At 44.2% G+C, this 26,507-nt stretch overlaps 1 protein-coding gene across 10 annotated transcripts in view; it reads right to left on the bottom strand.

Moving 5' to 3' along the window:
- Positions 1 to 325: 325 nt before the first annotated feature.
- The window catches only part of CAMTA1 (calmodulin binding transcription activator 1), a 235,428-nt gene continuing 209,246 nt past the window's right edge, over positions 326 to 26,507 (bottom strand). For 3 of the 10 annotated variants that reach the window (XM_066334263.1, XM_066334271.1, XM_066334272.1), the window contains 10 exons: positions 26,203 to 26,281; positions 25,064 to 25,379; positions 24,177 to 24,700; positions 22,851 to 23,038; positions 22,254 to 22,500; positions 21,708 to 21,779; positions 20,699 to 20,719; positions 18,085 to 18,278; positions 17,819 to 17,893; positions 326 to 3,871 (listed from right to left, as the gene is read on the bottom strand). In XM_066334263.1, coding sequence (XP_066190360.1) covers positions 3,808 to 3,871; positions 17,819 to 17,893; positions 18,085 to 18,278; positions 20,699 to 20,719; positions 21,708 to 21,779; positions 22,254 to 22,500; positions 22,851 to 23,038; positions 24,177 to 24,700; positions 25,064 to 25,379; positions 26,203 to 26,281 — 1,780 coding nt within the window. In that variant the 3' untranslated portion in view covers positions 326 to 3,807. Of the gene's footprint in view, positions 3,872 to 13,096; positions 13,128 to 17,818; positions 17,894 to 18,084; positions 18,279 to 20,698; positions 20,720 to 21,707; positions 21,780 to 22,253; positions 22,501 to 22,850; positions 23,039 to 24,176; positions 24,701 to 25,063; positions 25,380 to 26,202; positions 26,282 to 26,507 lie in introns of all 10 variants that reach the window. The other 7 variants (XM_066334262.1, XM_066334266.1, XM_066334264.1 and 4 more) reach the window with 6 other exon arrangements.

Below are 26,507 nucleotides of genomic sequence, written 5' to 3'. Positions count from 1 at the left end.
ATTTGACTCAGTGTACACTGCAGGATTAAGCATTTTTCTGCCAGCTCTATTTGGTTTCTCACGTATTACCCTGAAGTGATTCTTGTCCACTGAAGAGGAATGAAAAAGCTCTGGGGGCTGCTCCTGGGCAAGCTGTGGACTAACAGGACAGAACCTGTAAGAAATCAGATGCAATGTTCTTACAAGCAGGTCAGAATATTGCAGAAATATTGTCAAAATATTGTAGAGCAGAAACTTTTTGTGTGTGTGGCTCCTTAGAGTGACTAAAGGACTACTCTGCTCTCAAAGTAGGATGGAAGAGATGTGTTCAGAAGAAGGCACACACTTTGTATGGGGAAATTTTCTTTTTTAATTTACAGCAGAAAGAATATAAAGCATTCAGAAAACATTTTCCATATTTTAAGGGCAATTCAAAACATTTTGCATGGTTCCAGCAGCTGAGTTCTTCAACAGATCCATTGATTCAGTGATGCTTTACATGCACAGTTACAAAAATAAAACTTACAAAAGAGAAGACATCTATACTAGTTTTACATGCAAGTCTTGGGGACCCCCCATTGGGCACCAGCTATTGTGTGGAACTGCCATAAGCGTGCAACCAGAGAGGGGGTTCATGTTATATTCTGTATTTCTTTCACACAGTATTACTGCTGTCGAATGTGTTTCACAAAGGAGCGGTTCTATTATCAGAAGACAGAAGAAGTTCTGGCTCCTGGCACTTGGGAATTTGAATTTTCCTAGAAAGCTGCACTGACTTATCTTAGGTGAAAATATTAAGTTCCACAACCAAGAAGAGGGTTCTAAGAATCACTTCACTGCGGGGGAGTGCTCCTCCCTCCCCAGTGACACACTGAAGGGTTACGGCCCGACACAACAAAGCACTTGGGAGCTGAGCTGGCTTCAAGCATGCCAGGAGTCCTGGAGCTGTGCTGCAGAACTGTCTGCATGTTTAACAGCCAGCACAGGCTTAAACGTTTGGCTGAAGCAGGATCTAGATTAGTAGATACACCACCAGGCCCATGGATCTGGAAGAGTAATTTGAAATAGCTCTGTATATTACTGAATCTTTTTTTTTGTTTTTCTGTAAAGACAAGGAGTTAAAACATTTCCACTGAGGTCACTACTCTTGTTAAGAACAGATCAATTCTATATTGTCACGTATTGGTTAATGGGTGCAATATTTCAGTTTCAAAACGTCAAGAGTTCTTCCAGTACTAATACAGAGCATTTCCAATTCATTCCAAAGGAGATTCTTCAGCATCTCCTGTTTTGGCGAGGGAGGAAAATTTCAAGGTTAAGGTTCCAATTGCAGACAGTAAATTGAGGCTATGAGGCTGCCCACAGGCACGGTGCGAGCGCCAGGCCATTTGTTTTGCTTTTTTTTCCCTTTTTTTAAAATTGAATCAGGTCATAAAGCAGCAGTTCAGAAATGTACAAGAGAATTCTGATAATGAGCTATAGCACATCTACTGTAATTCAATGCTGGCAGTGAAAAGAAGTAATTAAAAACAGGTACAATTATAGAAAAGGCACCAAGAGCACTGACCCCAGTTTTTTTGCCACAATCTTTGTTTTTACTCTTCTTTTAAAGACACCAGTTTCAAAGCTTCTTATGTGTGAATATTTTTTGGCTTCACAACAAGCCTTGCGTTTAAACATTGCAGTTGGTGGCCGGGATCAAGCAAGAACAACTATTCCAAAACTAACAATCTCAAATTTACACAAGTTCATTCAGAAATTTTCAACTGCCACGAGCGAGACAAACAGACAGGAGCAGTTTCTGATCTCAGACACATGTACGTGACCCACAAGTAATGACACGGACTTCAGGAGTTTCTTCCCTTACATTCCTGTGTAATGAAGATCAGAACTGGTTCCCATTGTTGAGAATCTGTGACAGTTTTAAATTAGTAGTTCAATTTAAAAAAAATCTAATTTCTTTGGCTCCTCACTATGTGGAAATAGCAATATACCATGACACCCCTACAGGATCAGTTTGCATCTTTTTTTTAAGTTTTACTTAATTTTTTAAAATTTTTTGTGCAATTTTTATTACATTTTCTGACTTCCAGCAGGAGATATGAAAATGTGAAACATATTTTCTACTTTCGTACTATTTATTTTTTTTTTTCATTTTATGTTCATTCTAAGTGTTCTTTATTGGAGTGAGTGTATGGTGTTAAGCTAGATACGTTTTTTGTACTCTTATGATTATCTGCTTTGCAAAAGTAACTTAATTTTTTTAAGCAATATTAGCATTCACATTACTTGGCACCATTGGCAAAAAAAAAAAAAAAAAAAAAAAAAAGACGGGGGTAAAAAAAAAAAAAGAAGGAAGGAATACATAAATTAAACTCAACTGAACCAAACTCCTGGTAGCCAAAATCAAATGTAAACATATCCTTTTTTTCTTTTTTTTTTTTTTTTTTTTTTTTTAAAGTAATGTTGCTCTGCCTTTTTTTCCTAAGTCTAAATACAGTAGCTCTTTTTTGCCATTTAGTCATGCTTTAGCAAAAATGTTCTTCTAAAGAACATTTAAAATAAAGTTTCTTATAGTGAAATAAAGTTTTTGTTTCATTTTACAGACCATAGCCACTAATGCTTTGCTTTGTTCATTTCTTTTTCTTGAGTTCATGCACATATCTCTTTAATATATACAGTATGTACAAACAATACATCCACACTCTTCTCGTTCATTCAGACAAAACTATACAAATAATAATTTTATCTTGCCAAGTTATTGACCCTTTGTGAATAAAATATTTAGTAATTAATCAATATATTCCCTTTCAAATATTTTTTTCTCATTTTCCATTTCTACCTTCTATATATACAGAAACTGCCCAGATTTTGATGAAGTAGCCAAAATAAGAAATTTACTGGCCAGAATGCAGCACCACTGATCTTTAGGTGGCATAAAATGTCCAGGCAACATATGTACGTGACTCTGCAAAATGACAAGAGGTTTGACAAGTACATAAGAGAAAAAGCTACATGTTTTACAAATTATTTGAGAACTTAATTAAAACAATAGTACATGAAGGTAAGGCTAGAAAATAAAGTGCTGAATATGAGAGAAAGTACATGACAGTTGATATGTTTGCAGGTTCTAGTAAAAATACAAAAAAAAAAGAAAAAAAGAAAAAAAAAGGAAGTGTAAAACTTGCTTAAGCTGCTCTCTCCATTCCTCATGCAATACCCGTGTCTCTCATACACCAAACCCCTCCTGTAAGTTCCCACGGGATGTATTAAAAACCTGCAGATTTAAAAAGTTGCATTAAGTGTGCTGTAGAGGTTTAAATAAAACACAAAGGACAGGAGTGCGAAGGAAATGAGGATGCATGGACCCAATAAAGATGTACTGATCTAAGCCCCTCCACTGAGACTCTCAAAGCTTCAGTTTCTTGGAGATGACTGACAGGTGCAGGAACAGCATTCTTGTGTTGCTTGTGCATTCCCACCTTTTCTGAACAATATTTTTGGTATAATATTTGTACAGTTCCACATGTTGTTTAATACAGCCCTATATGAAAAGGATAATTAATCGCTTCTTCCTTCCTTCTCGGAGAATGAAGCAACTCACGATTTCCTCCTGGTGTCTTGTTTTCCCCACGATCCAACAGAAGATTGAGTTCCAAGATGTCTTGCTGAACAAATTAAAAGTTGTCCATGAAAGTGCAAATGCAATGACCAAAACATTACTGTTAAAATCCTGCAGCTGGTATTTCCAGAACTGCAGTGGGTATTTTTGTTGTTGTTGCATGTCTCTGCTAAAAACAGAAAATGAAAACAGTCTGAAAAGCAATGTCACATTGCTACGGGATGCTGCTGCGTATCTTCAAGTTCCTTGGCCTTTTTCAATTCTTTCACTCTGAAAAAACAAAGAGGAGCTATGTAACACTTCCATTACAAACCTCTTGAAGACAGAACAAGCAAAAGGATTCATCACTCCAACCTCCCGTGCAGAAGAGGCAGCTCCCAGAGACACAACAGGAGGGTAACACCTTCCCAACACCATAAACAGTTGGAAGCGCAAGAAGGGGCCACTGGAGATCCCAAACACGTTTGGAGACACAAACTTGGTTCCAGCTACTGCTTTTCCCCAGTTTTGGCAACTACAGCTGGGCTTTGTTCTGGTGTTGGCCTGATTGCTTGGGGTTTGCTGGACTGCTGCTCCCTGCCTGACCCTGCAGCTGCTTCCCATTGTCATGGCAAAGGGTTTGTTCAGTGCTGAGGCAGCGACAGCACAGTGGGGGAAAATCACTCTGTCCAGCTTGGAAAGGAGGCCTGGTGTTGGCAGAGAACTTCACATAACGAAGTGTTTATGTACAAGCAGAAGAAGCAGTATGGGTGTGAAGAAAGGCACTTGGTTTCTCAAGTACCCCAGCTGCTGTGCCTGTGTTTTATCACGCTGTTGGCACTGTGTTCATGTGTTTTTCCAGCAGGGCAGGAAGCTGGATCCTGTGTGCCAGGGGAGACGTACCTACAGTGTGGAAGTCACTCTTCCTAGATGTGGCCTGATGCCCCAGTTGTCTACGTTCTCAAATGCATGCCATACATTACCTCCTCTAACTCCTCAACACAAGAGCTAAACCATCACTGAAAGCTGAGAAAGTTAAAAATTAAATTAAAGGATGAAGAGAAGGGAATAATTTCAATCCCATCAAGTGAAACAGAGCTGTTCACTGGAGCTGGGGCAGCAGGAAACCTTCTCTGAGGCTGAGAACCTGGCTGTGTGGCAGTGCAGGCTCCCTGCAAAGGAGCCAGACCAAATCCAGAGGCATTCTTGTGCTGCCCTAAACGTGCCCATCTGGGCTTGGGGCTGGCTCTGCCTCTGCTTAGAAGGAGTTCTTCTGCAGTGAAATCCACCTGCCTCCACCTGTCTTTCCTCTGCTCCTAAAAGGGGAAGTTCCCCACAAAACTGGAGCAGATTGCACAAAGAAAAAAAAGATGATTTAGCTAAGCGTGTAAAGGCTCAAGTGCTCACATGATGTTGCAAAAACTTGAAAGGACAAGTAACAAAACAGTACAAAAAAATAGTGTCAAAGATGCAAGTCTGTGTAATGCAACCAGCTACAAGTGAAAGAATTTAACAAAGCCCAAGTAAATAAAAGTAAGAAAACATGTCAGGAAAGCTGAGCAGCAGCAGTGACAGTTTACAGCTACTGTGCATAGACTTACACCCACACATCTTTTGGCTCTTGCACCAGCCTGCTAAAATAAGAATACAATGAAGGCTATAAAATGATCTCTATAAATACACCTCCATTTCACCATTTTATTATTTACTTTTTCTGCATGTACTATTAGTCAGAACCGCAGTGAAAAGGGAGTTGGCTGCTTTTACTTCTGCTTTAGCTGACTCAAAGGCTCTAGCACTCAAATGCATTCTCAGTATTTGTGAAATGTGGCCAACAGGGGCTCAAATCAGACTAACCTGTATGCAGGTTAGACCTTTGTTAATGATCCTAATCCCAGTGTTGGAGAATCTCGTGTACAGAAAGAAAGGGCTCTGCTAGGCCAAATGCACACTGTGTTCAGAGTCTGAAGGCCACTGCTGGAGAGGCCCTGGCATTCCTGAAATCCCAGCCCAGCAGCCTCTCCCAGGTGCCAAGCAGTGCTCTGGGAGCCAACAGCACCAGGGGTTCTCAGCTCCTACTTGGACAGTGCTATGCCAAGCCTGACTACCTGCTGCTTTACAGAGAAATCTCTACAGGAACATTTTGGATCTGCACAAGCTCTGTCTATGAAGGCACAAGGTGTCTGTGGTGCCATCAAGAGTGGAGGTTTCAGCACTGCACAGAAGGCAGCAACAAGCCCCGACTGGGGTTCTTCATGCTGAGTACAGCCAGATCCCCTTTTCAGTGCAGGAAACACAGGAGGGCTGACACAGTAAGCCAAAAGAGTCATAAAGTTACTCCAGTGTACCCAGTTTTGTTTTCTTGGAGCAGAAAAGCAGCCTCTCCCTTGATTTTTTAACTAGTATTTCTAGTAGTGCACCATTTAGAAGCAGGAGAGCCAGAATCCCTGGTGCTGTGCTAGAAAACGTGTTGTGCCTCTGTGCAAATGGACAATTTTTAAGGCTTAGATAAGCTGTGTTTAAGACACCATCAATTAATGCATGATTTGCAGTGCAACTTCCAAGTGTTTTCTGTTGCACTTCAGTACTGTAATGTAAAATTAACCTGTTATTATAGATCTCTCACTGAGAACATGCACATTAAATAAGCTGGTGGCTCTTTCACTGAGACATGCTATTCCTCACTTCAGCACTTCACATGCAAGGGCTACACTAATGAAGCACTTTTACTGGAAGAATGCAAAACATGCTTTGCTGCAAACTTCAACCTACAGCATGCAATATCTGTACTGGTGCAGAACTATTGCATCTGTTTGCCTGGAACACACATGCCAACAGAAGTTAATTACTGCAGCGCTCAGCATTTGCACTAAAACGGGTCCTGTTCAGAAACAGACAATCACAGCATCCTAGAAGGTAAAGGGTTGGAAGAGACCTTGAAGATCTTCTAGCCCCAGCTCCCCTGCCATGGGCAGGGATACCTTCCACTACCCCAGGTTGCTTAAGACCATATCTGGCCTGGCCTTGGACACTTCCATGGATGGGGCAGCCACAGCTTCTTTGGGCAACTTATTCCAGTGTCTCATAATCCTCACAGATAAGAATTTCTTCTTAATATCTAACCTAACGTTCCCTTCTTTTAATTTGCATCAATTAGTCCTCACTCTGTCAACTACAGTTCTGGATGAAGAATCACTTTTCAGCTTCCCTGTGGCACCCTCCACACACTGGAAGGTGCCGTGAGGTCTCCATACAACCTTTTCTTCTCCAGGCTCAGCAGCCCCAACATTTTCAGCTTGTCTTTGTAGGGGAGGTGCTCAGTCCCCTTATCAACTTCATGGCGTCCTTTGGACTTGCTCCAAAAGTTCCATGTCCTTCTTATGCTGGGGACACCAGAACTGTGTGCAGGACTCTGACAAGAGCAGAGCAGAGGGTAAGAATCCCCTTCTCCCCTGCTGCCCTCCTCCCTTTGGATGCAGCCCAGGACACAGCTGGTTTCTGGGTGGGGAGCACACAGTGACACGGGGAGTTTTTCATCAACCATGACCTGAGTGTTTCTCCACTAAGCTGTTTTCAGTCACTTCTCCACCCAACCTGTCTGTGTGTGTGATTGCCCCAGCCAGGTGTAGGACCTTGCACTTTGTTGAACTTGCTGAGGTTCACGGCCCCACCTCTCCAGGTCCCTCTGGCTCCATCCCTTCCCTCTGGTGTGTGAGTGCAGCCCACAGCTCCGTGGTGTCAGCAACCCTGCTGAGGGTGCCCCTGACCCCACTGCCCACGGCACTGACAAGGATGTTGAACAGAATCAGCCCCACTCCTGACCCCACTCGTCCCTGGCCTCCATGTGTACCACGAGCCACTGGCCACAGCTCTCTGCATGTGGCCATCCAGCCACTTCTCCATCCACCCAGTGGTCCATCCTTAAAACCACATCCCTTCAGTTTACAGACAAGGATGGCACATGGGACAGTGCCACACACTTTGCATTTGCAACACTTTCCTTGGTCAGGTGGGATTTATATCACTTACATGCAGGAGTAACAATAACTGCTGAAAAAACACAGACACAAAATAGTACAGAATTTCCCTAAAGGTACAAACTGAAACATGCCACGGGTGTATTACTAGAAGATGTTATTTAGTGTGTAATGGCTTAAAACAAACCCTGCATTCCACAGCATTTACACACTTAGGCCTCGAGATGATAACCATGCAAATTCACTAAAATATCATTTTTTTAAATTTACTAATCTCTTTGTTCAGTGCAGTAGTGTGTGTGCCCCACTGCCGATGGGAGTGCAGGCAGGTACTGTGAGGCCTTTATTCCACTAACACACTGCAGCCTGCAGCTGTCAGTCTCTCCTCCCCTCTCCAGAGCTGCCCCTGGGATGCCAGGGACGTTCTTCCTTCTCCTTGGCAGCTGATCCAGCCCAGCTCACCACAGGCTCTGCAGCAGGCAGAGCCAAGTGAACTGAAATACCTCCAGATGTTACCAAAAATGGAACCAATCCATGGCCAGAGTGTCACTGGGGAAGCTCTGAGGTGTTATTGTGAACACCATGCTGCTTCCTCAAATCACAACAAACAGGAAGTGACAGAACCAGTGCATGCACCAAGGTAATCAATCCATTTACTTTATCTGAAATGTCTCATCAAGAGAATCTAAAACTAATTGCCTTCAACCAGTTAATTCTTTCCTGGATAGTCTGCACTGCATTCTTTCCTGTGTCTTAGATGTCCTTTCAGTCTTTCCTTAACTCTTCTTGAGTTCCTCACTTAGTGGCACTTGATTTGATTACAACAATATAAAGTCCAGTAAGAGGGACTGGTGTTTTCTCTTCATCAATACTCAGTGTAATAAACCCTCAAAATTTTCAACTGCAGTTAAAAAATACAAGTTGACCAGGGAAGAATTTTTGACAATTTCAAGGACTCTTGAGAACAGAAATCCTCTAAGTAAGTGCTGCTAGGAGAGATTTTAAGTGAACAATAAAGCACTGTCTTCATGCTACAAGGCAATCTTCTTTGGTTAACATTTTTCCAGTCTTAAACTGAGGCAGGGAAGAGAACCAAAGTGTAGCATTTGCAGTTACAAGCATTAATAAACTTCCATAAGGAAAAGAACACCACTGGGATTTACAGAATTGAACAGTATAAAGAATGCTCATAGAGAAGATGTTTCAACACAGACTCGCAGTGAGACTGTTTTTTTACACAACAGAGGAAATGAGGGCAATGAAAGTGACAGCAGCAGGCCAGGTGCTGCTGGATGATGTGCAAACCTCTCCAGGAGTCTACAAGCACTGTCATGCTGGCTTGGGTCACTTCTGGGAGTGTCTCCCTGAGCTGAATGGAGGCTGGAGTGAGGACAGCTCAAGTGACGCCCAGCTGTGAGTGGAGCACCCCAGAATGGGAAACGGGCCCTGGCTTTTGCAGGTCTCCAAACAAAAAGCACCATCCTATGCCAGCAGCTCTGAAACCATGCACAAAACTGATAGATATATATATAACTGCACATCTGATTTTGCACTGATGAAGCCTTGAACAAACACCTCCCCAGATTACATATTCTCCAGACAGTAAGCGCTTCTAAGGCACAGAGTTATTCCCTCTGCAAGTGCTGAAGAGCAGATGGAAGGAAAAAGCACGTGCAATAGAGATGACCACTGCTAGGGTGTCTGAAGTCACAGCCGTGATGCTGACATACAGAAAGGGAAGAGAAGATGATTTCAAACATGAGCTTTGAACCCTGACTCTTGGGAGATACATCCTGGTTCCCAAACTGCTCCAGCCAGCCAAAGTCTCTGCCCCTCACACCGTGTTGCTCACTTGGACAGTGTGCAGGGGGTGCATCAGGATGTGCTGAAGCAATGTAGAAAGCAACAGCCCCAGCGAGTGGCAGCTCCTCTCCCCGTGCCCTCCCCAGTCCTGGGGTGTCAGCAGATGAACCAGCCCTACTCAGAGAAAGTCACAGCAAACGATGGCTTCATGGGTAAAGCGTAACACAAAGCTGCTTCATCAGAGTGACTCCGTAATGCCCAGCCAGGGAAATGCTGAATGAGTCCAAATGCTGAAGATCAGTTTACAGGACAGGGTGCAAGAGCCAGAGAAGGCTGGCTGGTGAGTTACCTGTTGCTCTGAGAGCTGAAATGGCCTGTGGGATATTTAAGAAAAGGGAGATCTTGCCTTTTTCCAGATACCTCATTTAGGCAGCAAAACAAGAAAGACAGAAAGGCCCAATAAGAACAACACCCCAGAGCATGCGGTCTGCAACTTAATACACACATCTGAGCTCCAAATACATTCAGCCCCTGCAAGAGGTAAATGAAAAAAAGAAATTACTTCGAAAACTTTTGTTGCAGGTACAGTGACGCGTATGCCAATATGACATTTTCACACATCGTCCTGAACTCAAACAAACAGGACTCTCCTTTGAAATTTCCCCCACTGTCTATCTTACTACGAGAGGCAAGAAACCAGATACCTCAATGCAATGTCTGCTGCATGGCACAGAGATTAAAACCATGTAAAAATACAAGCCCTGATGCACAGGAGTAGGAGAAGGTTTGCTGCTAAAATGCCAAAAGAGGGAAATGTATGCAGAGAACAACAAAACACAGCAGATGTTTATTCAGGTATTAAATGCAGCTGTACTTACCAGAGAAATTACTTCAGATGCTACACACTTACTCCCCGAAACTGGAGAGCAGCATTTAATCAAACTGCGAGAGCGTGGTGGGATAAGGGGCCTATTTGTACATGAAAAGTGAATGAAGAGAGTTTGTATTACTCATGATCACAGGTAACAGGTGCACTTGGCTCTGCCCCATAGAGGACAGAAGTTTTGCTGTAGGCAGAAGGTGACTGACTGGTCATCCCCTTGAGACTGGTCATCTCCTGCCAAGGGTAGGGCAGAGAGGGTCACACTGCAGGCAGCTGTGCAATTTGTTCACCTCTCTGCCTGGACTGGGAGCAAAGCTCTCTTTTGCAGGAGGCTACAGAGGATGCTTTGACAGATATGAAGGCAAATATGTGTAGGGGCATGGTGAGTAGCTAAAACCCCTCTACTGAAGCAGGTTTCCTTGAGATGAAAACTGTTACTTAAAGGCAACAGCAACTGGATGGGGTTTTTCACCTAAAAGGCATTTTAATTTCTACTGCAGAAGGATACCAAGTCTCATCTCCCAAGAGTCAGCCAGTAAAATTTCCTGCCTCTCCCTCTTTACTGATCCTGGTGTAATTTCACCCAAATAAATCCGGAAGAAAACCACTCAGTTTGGAAAGGTTTGAAAACTGAAATCCAGGAGCAAATCCTGTGATTGTGTATCTGCACACTCCCAACAGCACAGGTACAGAAAACACCCAACTTGTGTATCACAGACAGACATGTTTGCAGATATCTCTCAGCACCAGGGGCTGTGTCAGCCTGTGCTCATCAGCAGGCCTGGGAATACTCCTTGTGTTTGTGCACTCCAGCAACAGACACGCACAGGATGTTATCAGAATGCAAAGCAGCAAAGAACATTTTGCCATTACAGACTTACTTTGGCAGAACAGCAGCCAGTACATTTTGAGACAGCTCAGAGTTTGCTTTTTCCAGACAGAGAGCCACCCCATTTCCACATCAATCACATATCATTGGTCATTCCAGGCAAAACCTGCAAATGCTCCCAAACTTCCAGAATCCGCATCCTGCTAATTTCTCACGTGCTGTCACCTACACAAAGCTTTGAAAGTGCAACAACTGTTTCTCCTCCAACACTGAGAGCAGCCCCTGCAGAACCTGCCCTCAGTGCACATCTGGGCCTTTGACCTCATCTCCTCCAGTTCCTACTTCATCTGTTATTCCTAAAAACCTCTAAAACTTGTAAGAAACGAGGACATACAACAAAAAACGGTAGCACAGAAGTCATCATTTGGAAACAAATGGCATTAGCTGTTGCTCCTTTGTTAACCTAAACAAATAAGTTAAACAAATAATGGTTTCTCCAATTCATGCTCTCACTCTTGAAAATGATCTCTGCAATTCCAAGTCAGTAAAACTCCATCAGCAATGCAGTTTTCTTTTTACAATGTTACATGGAAGCAGGGGTCCAGGCCACTCCTCCCTTGCTGAAAACAGGAGCAATAAGCACACAAAACGGTGATGTTTCCAGCAGCAGTTTTTTACAAAAGCCCTGCTGCCCTAACAACCTCTCAGGTGTGAGATGGAACAGAGCAGCCTGCTGGCAGCTGAGGCACATGCCTTGAGAGACCTGTCACGGGAATTCTCCCACTGATACCTAAACATTTTTAGCTTTTACATGTATTTGTAGCTTTTTAGGCTTCTAATATATAGTTTTAGAGTCTCTAGCACTTTCTTACCATTTTTCACACTTTAAAACAATAGCTAACCCTTTTTAATACATTATGCCACTTGAAATTCTATTTAGTCTTATTTTCCAGGAAAGAATTTCTAACAAGGACATCTTGTTTTGCACCATCATTTGAGAGTCAAAACAAGATACAGGGCAAAGAACCTCCTGGAGACACTCCAAGGGGCAGGCACAAGGATGGAACTGTTGAATTTACCTGCTACATACACTAATTAATTAACCTTATAAAAACTGTAGAAATCCTATACCGCTCGTGCCCATACTATGTTTTTTGCACCTGAATGCTTTCGTTAAAGAACTTCTCTTTACATTACCACTTAAATATTGTTTGGAAAGCTTGTGTTTTGATTCCAGGCAACACTACCTCTTGCCACCTTGCTGTCTCACAGCCAACCACTCACCAACATGACTGAGCACACAGGTGAGTGGGCTCCTCATGCTGAGAAAGAGACTCCCAACAGACCTTCTCTTGGTGCTTACTATAACACAGTTACAGCATCTTTTTTTTGTTTGTTTGTTTTCTTCCCAATATGAGGATTAATAAATGAGAGAAACAGCTGTCAAAAAGCTGGTCCTATAACACAACCAGACGTGTAACTTACCAAAGACCAACTTACAGAAGATAAACACTGGTGCTTAACCACCTTTGGGAGTAAAAAGCAGTGTGAGGAGCTCTTTGGCTTCCATCTGGCTCAGGCAGAAATAAATACCCATTTAGAGTAGGCTGCACCTGCAGTGCAGCTTCCTATGATCTACCCTGAATGCTGCTGCATGTCCATGGCAACAGAACTCATGGAGTGTGTGAGTGCAGACCCTGTCAAATTCCAGCATCTACTCACAGCCATTTTGGATACTGAAAAAATACCCCACCGACAACGCCATCTAAGCATGCCCATGATGAATAAACATGTCCTTTTTCACACATTCATGCACTGGTAACATCTACTGCAGAGCTCTGTCCTGTTACAAAAAGCAGCAGTGTTAGTCATTGCAGTTGGGTTAGTTTATACAAGATTCTTTCATATAATTAATGGAGGTGAAACTTACTGGCATATCTCGGCCGCAGCCCCATGCAAGCAAGCAGAAAGCAAATATATTTAAAATGGAAGAGAGGAACTGGCTAGCAGGCAGCTACACTCACCCTTTTGTACAGCCTATGGTCCACCAGAGGGCTTCAGAGTGCAAAACAATACCAAAGAGCCATTAGACACACAGGGCAACAACCGTACCTTACCCAGAGCTTCACTTCGGGGAGGAGGAGACACTTCTGCTTGCCTGGAGAGAAAGAACCCTTCCCACCCCTGCCTACGGGACTCCTCTTTACCACAGAAGGGCAGTCCTGTGTGTTCAGGTGCTTTAGGGCAGAAAGTTATAAAGCAAGTAGAAAAAACCCAACACTGTCATCCCCATGGCTTTTCTAGCTGCATCCTGCCTTCCCTGGCAGCAACCACCTCTTTCCTATCTCATTCCAAATGCTACTCCATACTGCAGGTTGTAATTCCACCTCAGCAATGGTCTAGATATCCCCCAGAAGAGTAAAAGCTTCCTACAAATCAGAGAAAGAACAGGAAATAGGAGGTTACCTTCCCAGGGCAAGCTGACTGTATATACACGAATTCAGCTCAGCAAATCCAAACCCATTTGGAGCTCACGGATTTCCTTGCAGCTTTAAATGTATCACATCTGGGGATCATTAAGTGGGTGGAATCTTTCCAAAATCCTTAACTATGCAAAGCTTTGGTTCTGCCTCAGGACAGCGAGCCTGGAGATAGCTCAGCTCACAGGAGGTGTGAGGGGCAAGCTTCAGGCTGGAAGTCAGTCAAGTACAAGCTGACAGGTTTGGGCACCATGGGGAGATGGGTGAAGCTCTCCTGGGAGGCCAGGAAGTTTCTGTTTCTCATTCTCAACATACAACACTTCTGTGACCAGTCATGTTGATACTGAGTTATGCTGATGCATGTTTTTCACCAGGTTTTTGAGCATATGACAATAGATGGATAAATATGGGGGTTTTGTTCAAAGTCAAAAGGAAACGATACATGTCTGACAGTCAGAATGACTCCTGCTGATGAATGATCCCTTTAGTCTCCATGACACTCAGCTACCAGAGCTCCAATATCTTCTCTAAGAGTATATTCAACTAAAACTGATTCTTTTTCTGATTTTCATCACCATCTATGCATCCACTACAGCTCCAACTGCAGAACCTCTCATTAACTCCCCCAAAACACCTGAAATACCTTCTGGCCAGGAAACAAATATTAAGTTCAGGAGATCAGATCCTCAAGGTGATCAAAATCACATTTGAGATATTAAGCCTTTGTGCCAAAAAGTTATTAAGCAAAATAGGACAAGATGACCATTTAAGCTGTTCTAAATGCAAGCAGACAAAAAATTCTCATTATTGGCTTAAAGTAGACTTTAATCAATTTTAAACAGGAAAAAAACCCCACCAAGCAGACGGTTGCCAGGGGAAACCCTGAATAAATCTCACCTAAAGGCTACAGAGTAAGCTCTTGAGAGTAATTTTTTGGCTCAGCAACAGAATCTGCTCATGGACAAAAACCTAGGTTAAACCACTCAATTCTTCAAAGGCTGAATTTCTGAACTTTAAAGCATTTATTGCCTTCTCACTTAGCTCACTCTCCTCACAAAAGACTGCAACTGGCTTTTGCAGCCTCTTCCCCCAGCTCTGCCAACTGGCAGAAACCTGCTACAAGATCCTGTGTGTTTGCTGCTCCCGCGACGTTCCCTTTTCTCACACACCCTCGGATTTTCCAAAAATAGTTGTCACTTCTATCCCTCACACTGACAAGGCACTGTGGTTTAAAAGTGGCTCCACAGTGCCATTTTTATACTACAGAGCATTAACTAACATTAGGTATTAGCTGTTATGGCTAACCACTGGATGTTCAGGAGCTTGGGTGGCTGAAGTGTTTCTTTCTGGAGACTGGGGACTTCTTAAATTCTTGTTTATAGCAGCAGTGTGCTAATTTTGACTAAAGCAGGAGGAGACTGCAATGAGATTTCAGCAAGCAGAAAGCTTGTGTGGGGCTCTGAGCCCAGGGACCAGTCCCATCCTCATCAGCTGTACCCTGTGTGAGTGTCACGTGGGAGACTGAAGGGATGTAATTAGGAGGCTTACACAGAGGTAATCTGAAACTTAATTAGCATCCTAAGCTATAGTACTCTATCCTTAGGAAGAGGTAAGCAAGAAAACTCAAGCAGGGAGGAATAATGTTGTTACTGAGACACAAAGAAAATTCAGAAAGCTTGAGGAAGAGCAGATGAGAAGGAAGCAATTCCCCCTGGTAGCCCAGTGTACCTGCACCACCAGGCAGCTAAGAAAGAAGGTTGCAGAGCTAGGTTTGGGAAGGAATGGATGCAGGTGCTCTTGCCAGGATACGGCTGTGCATGGGGAAGTGCAGGCATCTGCCTCTCAGGACAGGGAGCAAAGAAGCAAACAGGTCACTCTGAGTCAGCTAAGATGCTGGAGGAAGTGGAGCTCTGTTCTATTAAGTAGATGATCTGTGTAATTTTCAGTATTATATTTTCATTTGCAGTTGTTTACATAAGCAAAAAGCTTCTGATTTGTCTTCCAAATCCTGGTAATGAAGCTCTAAGAACCTGATTTGCATGGTGTTTGTCACTGACTGCAGAGAGCAGAGGCACCAGATCTCTGTGTGGTTCCAGCAGCCAGAGGAGCTCGAGCGTCTCTGAGACACTAAAGCAGTGTGACTCCAGGGACACAGATGCAGCCCAAGTGTACAGAGCATGAAGGGTACACTCTCTGCTGGAGAACGCCTTCCTGCCTGCTAGAGCTTTTTTAGCAAGCAGGAAAAAAATAAGAAACTAGACTCAAACCTGTCACATTTCTAAACAGTTCTATAAATCTGGTAAATTTATGCATTTTCCAAGTAGATTCTAAATGCTGGTTTTGCCATTTTGGTAAGTTTTGCTTTCACTTTTAGCATTTACCAATGCCACAATGCTCCTGTTCAAATTTATCAATTACTAATAACAGTTACATTAATGCAGTTTTAAACCCTTATGATTGCTTGGAGAAAATATGCAACCATAACCCTGTGATCATTTCTCTTTGAAAAGCAAGATAGTTTTGAAACGTGGTTAACATCTTCAGTGGAGGCAAGTCACTTTTTCCTTTTGTTGCATCCTAGCCAAGAACCACGGATTAATTCCCAAGCAATCACAACTGGTACAAGTGCCCAGGGACAGGACTGCACTGCTGCAGAAATTCAAGCACTGCACAATGTGATGGGAGCCAGAGAGAGCCTAATGACAGTGAATCCCCCCTGCTCCTGAATTTCTGTCTGGAACTCCCCAAGAGCTAAACCCATCCCTCAGGGATGCCCAGAGCAGCGACCATGCTGCTGGAGAGAGGAGACTGACCCTGGGCCTGGCCTGCAAATGAGCAGGGTCTCTCTCCAAAGGGAAGAGGAGACACTGAGAAAGAGGAAAGCAACAAGCTGAAGTCAAGAACTGTTGGAATTATGGGCAATTTAAGCCCTGCAGTGTCTGTGTTACTCAACAGCTGGAGTCTTAACTGAGCCCTGTTTAGAGTGCATGGCACATCCTGGGTGCTGGTGGGAACCCCAGGAACACAGCCAGATCAGGGACATTCCCTGGGCCTGTGTCTGAGCTGGCTCTAAGAGCCTCTCAGGCTGACCCCAGAGATCCCAGGGATGGAAACTTGGCACGTGGCTCTCCCAGGGACTGCCTGGATCTCAAGCAGATCTGAGAGGATACATGCTGCACAACAAACACAACCAAACAACCCCTTTGGTCTCTTCCATATGCCCTGCCCAAAGTGAGGAGTCACTTCTGCCTCTTCATCAATGACTCTGGCTGTTTCAAGAGCACTTGGAATCAGCCTGGGAGCTACAAAGCCCTCTTTCTTGTCCACATATATTACTTCCCACTGAGCCTGCAGGTACTTCCACAGCATGAGTCACACTGACCTCCTGCAAAGAGCAGCTTTGAAATCCTGCAATAAAGACTGTGTCTGTTTCTAAAATCAGGAGTCTATCACATGCCTCTAAGATCTCTCCTGGTTAAATGTCACTAGACTGAACTAAACATGCTTCAAAAATGCATCAGGTGTGACCAGCTCCTGAGTGGATGAAATGCATGGGTAGTGAGAATGGAGGGGGCAGAGTCAGAAACATCAGGATTCACCATGTCTAGGCAACGTCCCAGTTTGCAGCTTGATCATATAGGGGATCCTTTCAGCTAACACCACAGCAAACACCCTGATGGTATGGCAGTGCTGGCTGCCACAGGGGAGCACTCAGGCAGGCCTGTGCTGTGCCCACGCTGGCAGGAGCTGGTTCACTGTGTGTCTGTGGAGTGGCTGAGGTGAACTAACCTGTGCTGCTCTGCTGCCACATCCCCACCTACCCACACTGAAGAGAATACACACTTGAGGAGAGAACCCCAAACGATTCTGTGACCAAACTGAAGGCATTTCCAGCACACACCAGATGTCATCACTATTTGCACTTTCCCACATACAATGAACGTTTTGGGCGGCACTCAGAAGCTGTAGCTAGGATGTAAAAGCTTTTTTTTTTAGACTTCCTCAAGACCAGCTTTCAAAGTCAAACGACCTGGGCTGTTTTACATTATAATCAATGGAGCTGTACACAATTCTCTTGCAGCAACAGTCCTAGGTTAAAGATTTCATTTTTGACAGTGGATCTTGGAAACAGCTCAGCTTTGTTCTTTGATTAAAAGATCTGTAGCAAGCTGATTCTATTGTATCTACATTGCTCTCATTGCAGACACACTTGAAAAATGTCACATTGCTCTAAGGAGGGGCAGATACCAAAAGATAGTGTCATACCTGTGGCGGCAGCGTCGTAAAAACCGCATAATCTTGCGAGCAGCTTGATCCTGCTTCTTGGTAAGCAGACTGCTTCTAAACACAAAAAACCCCAACACTGAAGTGCAGGCAAAACCGGGGAGAACACTACTAAACGCGAGAACAGTTATCCCATGAACCACAGGCCTTTTCCCCGCTGGCCTTTGTCTGTGAAGCACAGCACAGCCTCGAAGAGCATAAAACCAATATATAAAGATCCCGAGAGCATCAACAGCCCTGGGGCTCACCTGAGTTTCTGCTGTACGATGGTGGCTGCCCGACGGTTTTGCCTCCTCTTGCCACACTCCTTGTAGCTGCGATAGTACTGCTGGATCAGCATCGCGGCTCGTCGGCTCTGCTGGAATTTTTTCTGCTCATAGTAACTTCGGAATTTGCTCTGAATAAGAATGGCAGCTTGCGTCATCTTTTTATAAAGTGCATACTACAACAGAAACAAAGAGAAGCTGAGGCATCCCAGTAAGACCAGTAAGAAGCAGGTTCCTACGGTGAAAGACTCTTTGAGGCACTAAGACGTGATGAGAAGTAAATGAGTGTCTATTCCCTGACTGGGAATTGTGTAAGAAAATGTTGACAGCAAACTAGAACTGTAGGATTAGGGCAGAACTTAGTCTGCATCAAGAAAACAACTATCTGTTTTTCTGCCTGTGGAATAGTTTGACTGGATTAATGGAATCATAGGATAGTTTGCACTGGGAGGAATCTTTAAAGGTCACCTAGTCCAACCCCTCCAACATGAACAGGGACATCTTCAAGGAGATCAGGTTAATCAGAGCCCCATCCAGCCTGCTCTTGAATGTTTCCAGGGACAGGGCATCTGCCACATCTCTGGGCAACCCGTGGCAGCGACTCACCGGCCCCAATGTAAAAACTTCCTTGTATCTAATCTGAACCTACCCTCTTTTAGTTTGAAACCATTACCACTCGTCCTAGAGCAACAAATATCTGTCCCAATCTTTTCTGAAAATCAAACAACCCCCAAAAAAACCCAAAACCACAATATTTATAAAGGCGTATACTGACCCTAAGACACAGGTAAAACTAAATCTCATTAGAAATCTGTAACAAGCATCCAATGAAGTCAGGAATTTGCATGAGCAGTCACACAGTTCCCAAATTCCACCTAGCACTGTATTATTTCTAGCCCTGTGATTCCAAGTAAAGCAGGCACGAACTCTTAAAATCGTTATTCTACATCCTTTTCTTCTGACAGCATGCAAGGTGATGACCATTTAAACCATGTGCAATCATGCATATTTTTAAGTCCTTTCTAAGATGGAAATGTAGAATAATGTGTAAAAGTTGCACTCACAGTACTATAACAGAGGTTTTCAGTGTTTGCTGATCTTATTTTGGTAAGTTTTAATACTTTCAAAACTGATGTGTTTATTGTTCCTCGATATTTTATCAGCTTTGACTTCTACTCACTTTATCAGACAGACAAGTAGCAGCTACTGCCCCATACAGGGTAATGTCTGACATATCTCAGTACTTTTCACTCTACTGGGACAAAAAACCCCAAGAGCAAACAAACAACCCTCCCAACATAACCCCAAAGCAAAAAATCCTCCAGTATCATCACAGATCACCATTTACCAAATTTCACTTTTTGGAATTGAAGCAGTCATTAGGAACAGTTATATTTTGCCATTATCAATTTTATTGGGTTTTTTGTTTTCTTCCCTTTTTTTTTTTTTTAAGACTTTTTAATTAATGGATCAGATTGTGATATTAAATTCACTGCTTTAAATAAGTCCAGTCATGGGCTGGTAATGGTTCTCCTTCAAAGTTTTAGCCCAGATGGGACTTCTGTGGCTGAGTTACAAACCCCTGAACAGAAGGGTTTAAATACAAAACTGTGCTCTGAGCTGTGACTGTTCCAATCCAGTCACAAACCTGCACTGATCAGTGCAGTAACAGATCACAGGAATAAGGCACATGAAAGAGAAATTAGCAGTCACTGCATAGACCAGACCCCCATAAGTCTACACGCAACTCTTCAGACCTGAGTAGCTGCACCCTGTCCTCCTCTTGTTCCCTTTTTCTTTCTGGGAAGGGGATCAGATGCCACCTAAACTCCTCCCCAAAGAGGAAAGCCTTGGCTGACAGTGTCCCAGAGCTCAACCCACTCGTGTTGACAGAACAATCCTCAGCCTGACATAAAACCACATGGCAGGGGGAAGCTGTGGATGGAATATCACCCCAAGGACACACTCTCTCCAGGAAAAGCACACCTTGCCTCCTGGTAGCCCTGAGAAAAACTCAGTTGATTCTAGAATCTGAAGACATCAAGATGTTGCACAGCTGGGAAACCCGTTTTACAGCAGAGAATCACTGACTGTGAACAGTTTAAGACTGGCATCAACATCAGTTGTGCCTCCAGCATGAGCAGCAACGTCCTGAGATGTTGGTCTTAGGAATTCAGCACACAGATATTTCAAAGATGAATGGTCAAAACACTTCAGCAGGCAAGCAGAATGCAGAGAGCATTGGCCCACAGGTGAGATAAATGTTATGTGCTCCCCAAACGCCAAGGCTAAAGTCACCAAGTGACAGCTGATCAGGAGCACTAAAGGAAAGCCTGTCCTCTGCAAACTGGCTGCAAAACCCTCCCAAGCACCTCAGCCCATCCCTGCTCATGGCAGCTGATGCAATTGTGGCACAGCAGTCCCTACAAAACTCCCAGATATCTGGTTTGTCAGTGATTTCTCAACCACAGGCATTTATTAGTGGATACTATTAAAATGTTCCTCCAAAATGCCAGGTTCTCCTTGTTTATACTGAGTGTGAAAGTTAGTGACCCATGGGGAACTGTTTCCAAAGTAGTGTTTGTATTTGTATTACCTTCAAGGCTATCCAAGTAAGCTTGGGGAGAAACAGAAAAATACATAGTTAATGTTAGTTCTGCAAATAAAGAATGTAAAAAAAAAAAAAAAAAAAAAAAAACAAAGCAAAAAGACCCAAACAATCTTCTTTCAAAAAGAAGTGATTCCAGGATCCACGACAAAGCATTTTGTCAAACAGTTTCTGAAAGGAATTAAGCTTCCCTACCACAGGGAGCATCACTCCAGAATGAAAGCCATGTGATGGGTTGGATGTGAACCACAATGCAGTCAACTGACACTAGAAAGACTTCCCAAATAAATATTTTTGAGGGTTGTAAAAGAACACAGGTGCCTTGTTTCACTTTCTGTTAACATGCTGCCAGGCATTAGACAGACTGTGTCTAGCAGGGCAGAGTGCCAAGAGGGATGTGGGCTCTAGTCCTCACCAAAAAAACCCCAAACAAAACAATAACAATAAAACAAAACAAAAAACCCAACCAAAAATGAAAGGTATCTTCTTTTTCTGGGGTTGAGAACTCAGCCTGAAAACATGCCTCCAGCCAGAGTCTGGAGAACAGTCTCAGTCCTGGAAAAACTTACATCAAGCTACAACATGTGACTTCCCATAGTTTAAAAGTTTAGTATATGCAAAATAAAACAAACTATTTTTCATCTTCACCTTCATCAAAGGCAAAACCAACTTCAATTTCACAATGAAATTTGGCAAGCAACTAGTTGGAGAACAGTCTCCTCAGGCTGTAGCATGCATAAAGGCCAATATGGAATACACCAGCCCTCCATCTCACAGCAAAAACACAGGCATTATCACAAACAAATATCAAGGATTCCCTCCAAAACTAAGATTCAGAACAGAAATCTTCTTCCCTTCCTTTTTAATTTTGCCTGAGCAAGGTTTTTCATTACTGCATGCTGAAAAGCACACAAGAGGGACAGTGGCACAATGCCTACCACAAGGGGTAGTTCATGGCACTTACATTTGCATCATAAAATTTCACTTTCTTGATTACCTGTTTGTACTTTCGGTAGCAACGCTGAATAACAGCAGCAGCCACCTCCTGCTGTTCCCGGAGAGGACGACCCTGTGTGGGGAAAGAAAGGAGCAGCATCAGTCACAGTGCACCAAATCCCTGAACAGCTGATGGGGCTCTCAGCTGCTCACAGGGCAAACCTCTCCTGTCAACTGGTCAACTCAGGCCTAGGAAATTCCTGGAGATGTCTCTGCTGTCAACTCACATAAGGAAAAAACCTTCAAAATGCATCTTTACACCAAATGGGCAGCTAAGCAGAATCTCTGTGGGACACTTTGAGGACGTGCTTTGTGAGGGCTGCTCTGGCACAGCAGGTGAGCCATGGCATGGCTGCACTCCCCATACTGCACTTCTTGGGCAAATAGTAACAAGGGAATGTCAGAAGCATTGAAAAGGTTACAACAAACTGCTTCTACTGTATTTTTGTCCCCGGAGTGGGTATTACCCATATTTTGGTTTGCAACAAATCATATTCTCTCTCACACACACTCATCAAAGACAACACTGGACGTTTGGACCACATACCTTGTATTTCCTGAATACTGTCTGGACGAGTTTGGCAGCTTCATAGAGTTCTCTCTGCTCATGATCAGACAGAGTTAACTGTGCAAACTCATTTTCTACCTTCTCGCTGGTGGATGCACTCAGAAATTCAGACCAGTCTGCTGCCGAGGGAAGGCTGGGTTTCTCAAAAGCTATTTCACTGATTGGTGAGCCTGCAGGGCTCAAGCTGGTGTTCGAAGAAGGGGTCAGGGGTTCACTATACAGACTTCTGAAATACCAATCACAGTAGGAATTATTGGGTTACAAAGCACTTGGGCTGGCACCACAGGTAAGACAACAACATTTCTGAGTCCAAGACAGAAGTTTATGCTCCCCTCCCTCTCTCCAAGCAGCAGCCCACACTCCCGAGTCTGCCTATCCTGCACTGCACAGATGTGCTGGAGTGAAACCCCCATTCCATGAATTTGTAGCTGTGCTGGCAACTACATATCTGAGACTGTGCCTGGGTCTGACACCAGAACTGAGTCTCACTGAGAAGTGGCACCTGAAGAGTCAGAACATGGTGCCCAGCACCCACACCACACCAAAACCCAGAGCAACCTCCCAGCTCTCACAGACCTGATCTGTGCAGCGCTGGGTAAGTGATCAATGTCAGCAAGGTAACTGGCCAGCCAGCTCATGGTGGTGCTCATGGCAGCACTGTCTGTCCTCTCCACCAGCAGCGATTCCATTGGCACAAAATTCTCCCGCTTGATCCTGTCAGGCGTAGCTTCAATAATGTGCTCTGCAAGTGTCATCATGTTCACCTGTCAAGGAGGAGAGAACAGCAAGCTTGAGCTCCCTGGTAGAACGTGCCTTGTTCTTCCATGTTACAGCACAGCTTTAGACAGAATTTCCCATTTTGCCCAAACCTGTAGAAGCTGGAGACCACTGTTTGTCTCAGCAGTGGAGAGAAATCCATTAACCAGTGCTCATCTGCTTTTCTGCCTCTTCACACCAAGCACTGCAGGGTTTTATATTCCCCAGACCTCTTTTATCCTTTATGGAGAGCCCAAGACATCTGGTGAAAGGTCTCTGGGCCCTCCCTCTACAGCTGTCACTAGTATGTTATTTCCAAAGGAAAAGTGACTTGACTTCGTTGCTCTTTTGCTGAGAAGTGCAGTAGAGCATGACAGGACAATAAAGGCACAACAAGAGAAGTTAAAAAACTGTGGACAAAACACTGTTGGGAATCCTTCCAATGATATCCCTCAGCTCAGCAAGTGCCACAGGAATTTTCAACTCAAAGAACTGTTTTTATTTTGGAATGCTCTGCTTCACCTGTGTTACACCAGTCAGATGAGAACATTCAGAGATGCCAAGGCAGAACAACTAAGGCTATGTACCCATTACAATTTTCTCAGACAGCCACAGCATCTTTCTCCCAGTGACTACTTCTCTTATGTCTCCCCTGCTTGTTATGATTTTATTTCCTCTATTCCATACAGTGGGATTCTTCCTTCCCCAAACTCACTGTCTCTCCCATTCTCTACTCTTACCTCCTCCCCTCTGAAGTGCAGAGGCCTGGCCTACAACCACAGCTCTACCTCTGTCACATCCTGTCTTTGTAGGGACTGCTGCCCAGCTCCCACAGGGCTACTGGGCTACCTGAGTCACATGCAGTGCTGTGAACAGCCTCTGCCTTTTCCTTTTTCTTTGCACAACTGCAAACCATTTTGTGCATTCTGTACACTGTCAAAGTGAATGCCAGTGCACAACTCTAACTGCTACCCATTATGTCTGTGTTGAATTTGGAAGCAAGTATACATCGACTGTGTTACCACCTTCCTCAAAGCACAATTCAGAGTCTCTAGAGGCCTCCATGGGAGTTTCTCACAGTCAGGCTCCTCTGTGCAGACTCCGTGCTCTAAGAGACTGCTGATCTTGGTGCCGTGGTGCGTTTACCTGCAGTTCATCCATGTGGTGTAAACAGTCCTCATCCCCTGCGTTGTCCCTGTAGGACAAGAGTTCTGCATCCACCATCTCCCTGTCGGCCATCATCAACACATTCATCTGCTCCCTCTGGCGCAGCCGATGGGCCACAGCATCCTTCCCCAGGGCAGTGCCCTTCGGGCTCCCTGCCACCTGCACTGCAGACACACCAATATAAATGTCTTTTGGGTTCCATTTGACACCTGCTTGGCTGCCAGAGCCCCGGTACCCAGTAACTTCTGGGATGGGCTGGGAGAGCTCCCGGCCATAGTCCCTCAGCCCTTCACTGGGGCTGATTGTCTCAGTGGAGGATTGCTTGGAGCTGGAGTTCTGCTTCCTAATGCTGGGCTGTTCCAGGCTCAGTGCAGTGGAAAGCAGCTTCTCTTGCCGGGCTTGAAAATACTCAGGGCTCAGCTTATGCTTTTTGGGTGCAGGGTAATCTTTCTGAGTCTCACTACTGTAATAGCTGGAAGGTTCTGATCTTGGCCGCCTCAACTCTGTAAGGAAACAGATCAATGGTCAAAACTAAACATGCAACTTCCGACTGCTATAGGAACATCAACAGCTTCTGCCTCAGGCTGAAGTTTGTGCTGTGCTCTGTGTGTGAGAGGATGTGCAAAGGGAGTAACAACCACCCAGGGAGCATACTGTCTCAGCCACTCCTAAGATACACAAGTCTTTCCACAGCAGGCATTCACTGCTCTTCCTGATGCTTATGCAAGTGTATGGAGCACAAGAAAAGAGTTAAGCATGGACAGCAAGGCTACAAGTGGCACCTGCTGCCCAGGTGAGCTCCTTTACCCCACATTTTCACATGTTAAATGTCAGCAAAACAGAGCACACCCTCCGGGATGTTTTACCTGTGTTTGTACTGGAAATCACTGTGACTCCCTTCTGAGGCTCCTGAGAGGCAACAAGCTCGCTGTGCCACTGGGACACCCAGTTCTCTGTGTTGGAGTCTGTGCTCGAGGGGCACTGAATCCTGGGGTTTTGCCCAAGCTGAGTTTGCTCATCTCGCTGCAGCTGCTCCAAGCACTCTGCCAACTTCACGTGGCCCCGAGACCGAGCAATGGCCAGAGGCAGCCTCCCGAGGGAGTCCGGGATGGAGATGGCTCGGCGGTCCCACTTGTACAGCACAACAGCTGCATCCATGTGGCCCAGGGCACACGCCCACATCTAAAGAAGAAAAGGTAACTGACCCACTGGAGACCTGCCTTCTCCTTTCTTATTAATGCAGTGGGGTCTGGTCCCAGCTCAAGGAAAAACTCTTCTGGATAAATAAAACTGTGACATGCTCAAAGGCAGCAAATTACATTTATAAATGTCCCAACCCGACAAAAGGCCATTATAGAAGACTGAAGACATACTATTCTGTCCTACAACACAGAAACCTCTAATCGACAAATAAAGCTGACAGTTTGCTTTCTTTTGTTTTTGACTTTTTTTGTGACACTGACATCACTGCAGAGACAGAACAGCTTCATACACAAAGGAATCTCTGAGGTCAGAAACATGCAGACAGGACCAAAGGTTGGGAACAATAAAATCAATACTCTGAGTTGTAAACTGGCAGTTCTGTTCCATCTGTTTTGGCTTTTTGCTTCTCTAAGTTCTCATTCATGAATTCATGATTCCAGTGACTAAGACACTTTTTAACTTTACAACCTCTACAGTTAAACAGTCACAGAGGACAATTTGAAAGAAGGCATGTAAAGTCCTTTTCACACTATGATAGTGGAGACTAGAATCCGTGTAAAACACTAACCAGACCCATCTGTCTGTCCCTTTTCCTCATGTTTCTCAAAGACAAAGTTTTGTTCTGTGTGCTCTCTCAACAAAATGCCAGGAAGCTGATAGTACCGTGTCTTACCATGTACACAGCAGGAACACACAGGAACATCTACTCTCCAGAGAGTGAAACACTTTAGGAAAATAACACATCAGAAAGAACTCCCCAAAGGGCCCTCAGACTCTCAGAAGTTTCAGACCCTGCTCTTACCAGAGGAGTGCAGGAGAAATGATCCACATTCAAAGGGTCAACTTCCAGCTCCAGATCAATGCTGTCTGCATGTTTGGTGCTGCAGGGAAACAGGAGAAGGAATTATATTCTGTAGCCGTGTCAGGATCATTGTCTAAGTACAGATTTATCCAAAACACTGTACGACAGAGAAGAGGCCACACACATGCTCACAACAATTGTGTTTATGACAGACAGTGCCCCCAACACGGATATGAAGAGCATGATACATCCAGCGACTGGATTCACTCTCAAAAGACAGGTCCCATCAGATCAGGGGATGGGAA

Source organism: Sylvia atricapilla, chromosome 22 (assembly GCF_009819655.1).
Source record: "Sylvia atricapilla isolate bSylAtr1 chromosome 22, bSylAtr1.pri, whole genome shotgun sequence".
NCBI lineage: Eukaryota > Metazoa > Chordata > Aves > Passeriformes > Sylviidae > Sylvia > Sylvia atricapilla.
The sequence above is the reverse complement of the archived record's forward strand: the minus strand, read 5'-3'. Positions and strand labels throughout refer to the sequence as shown.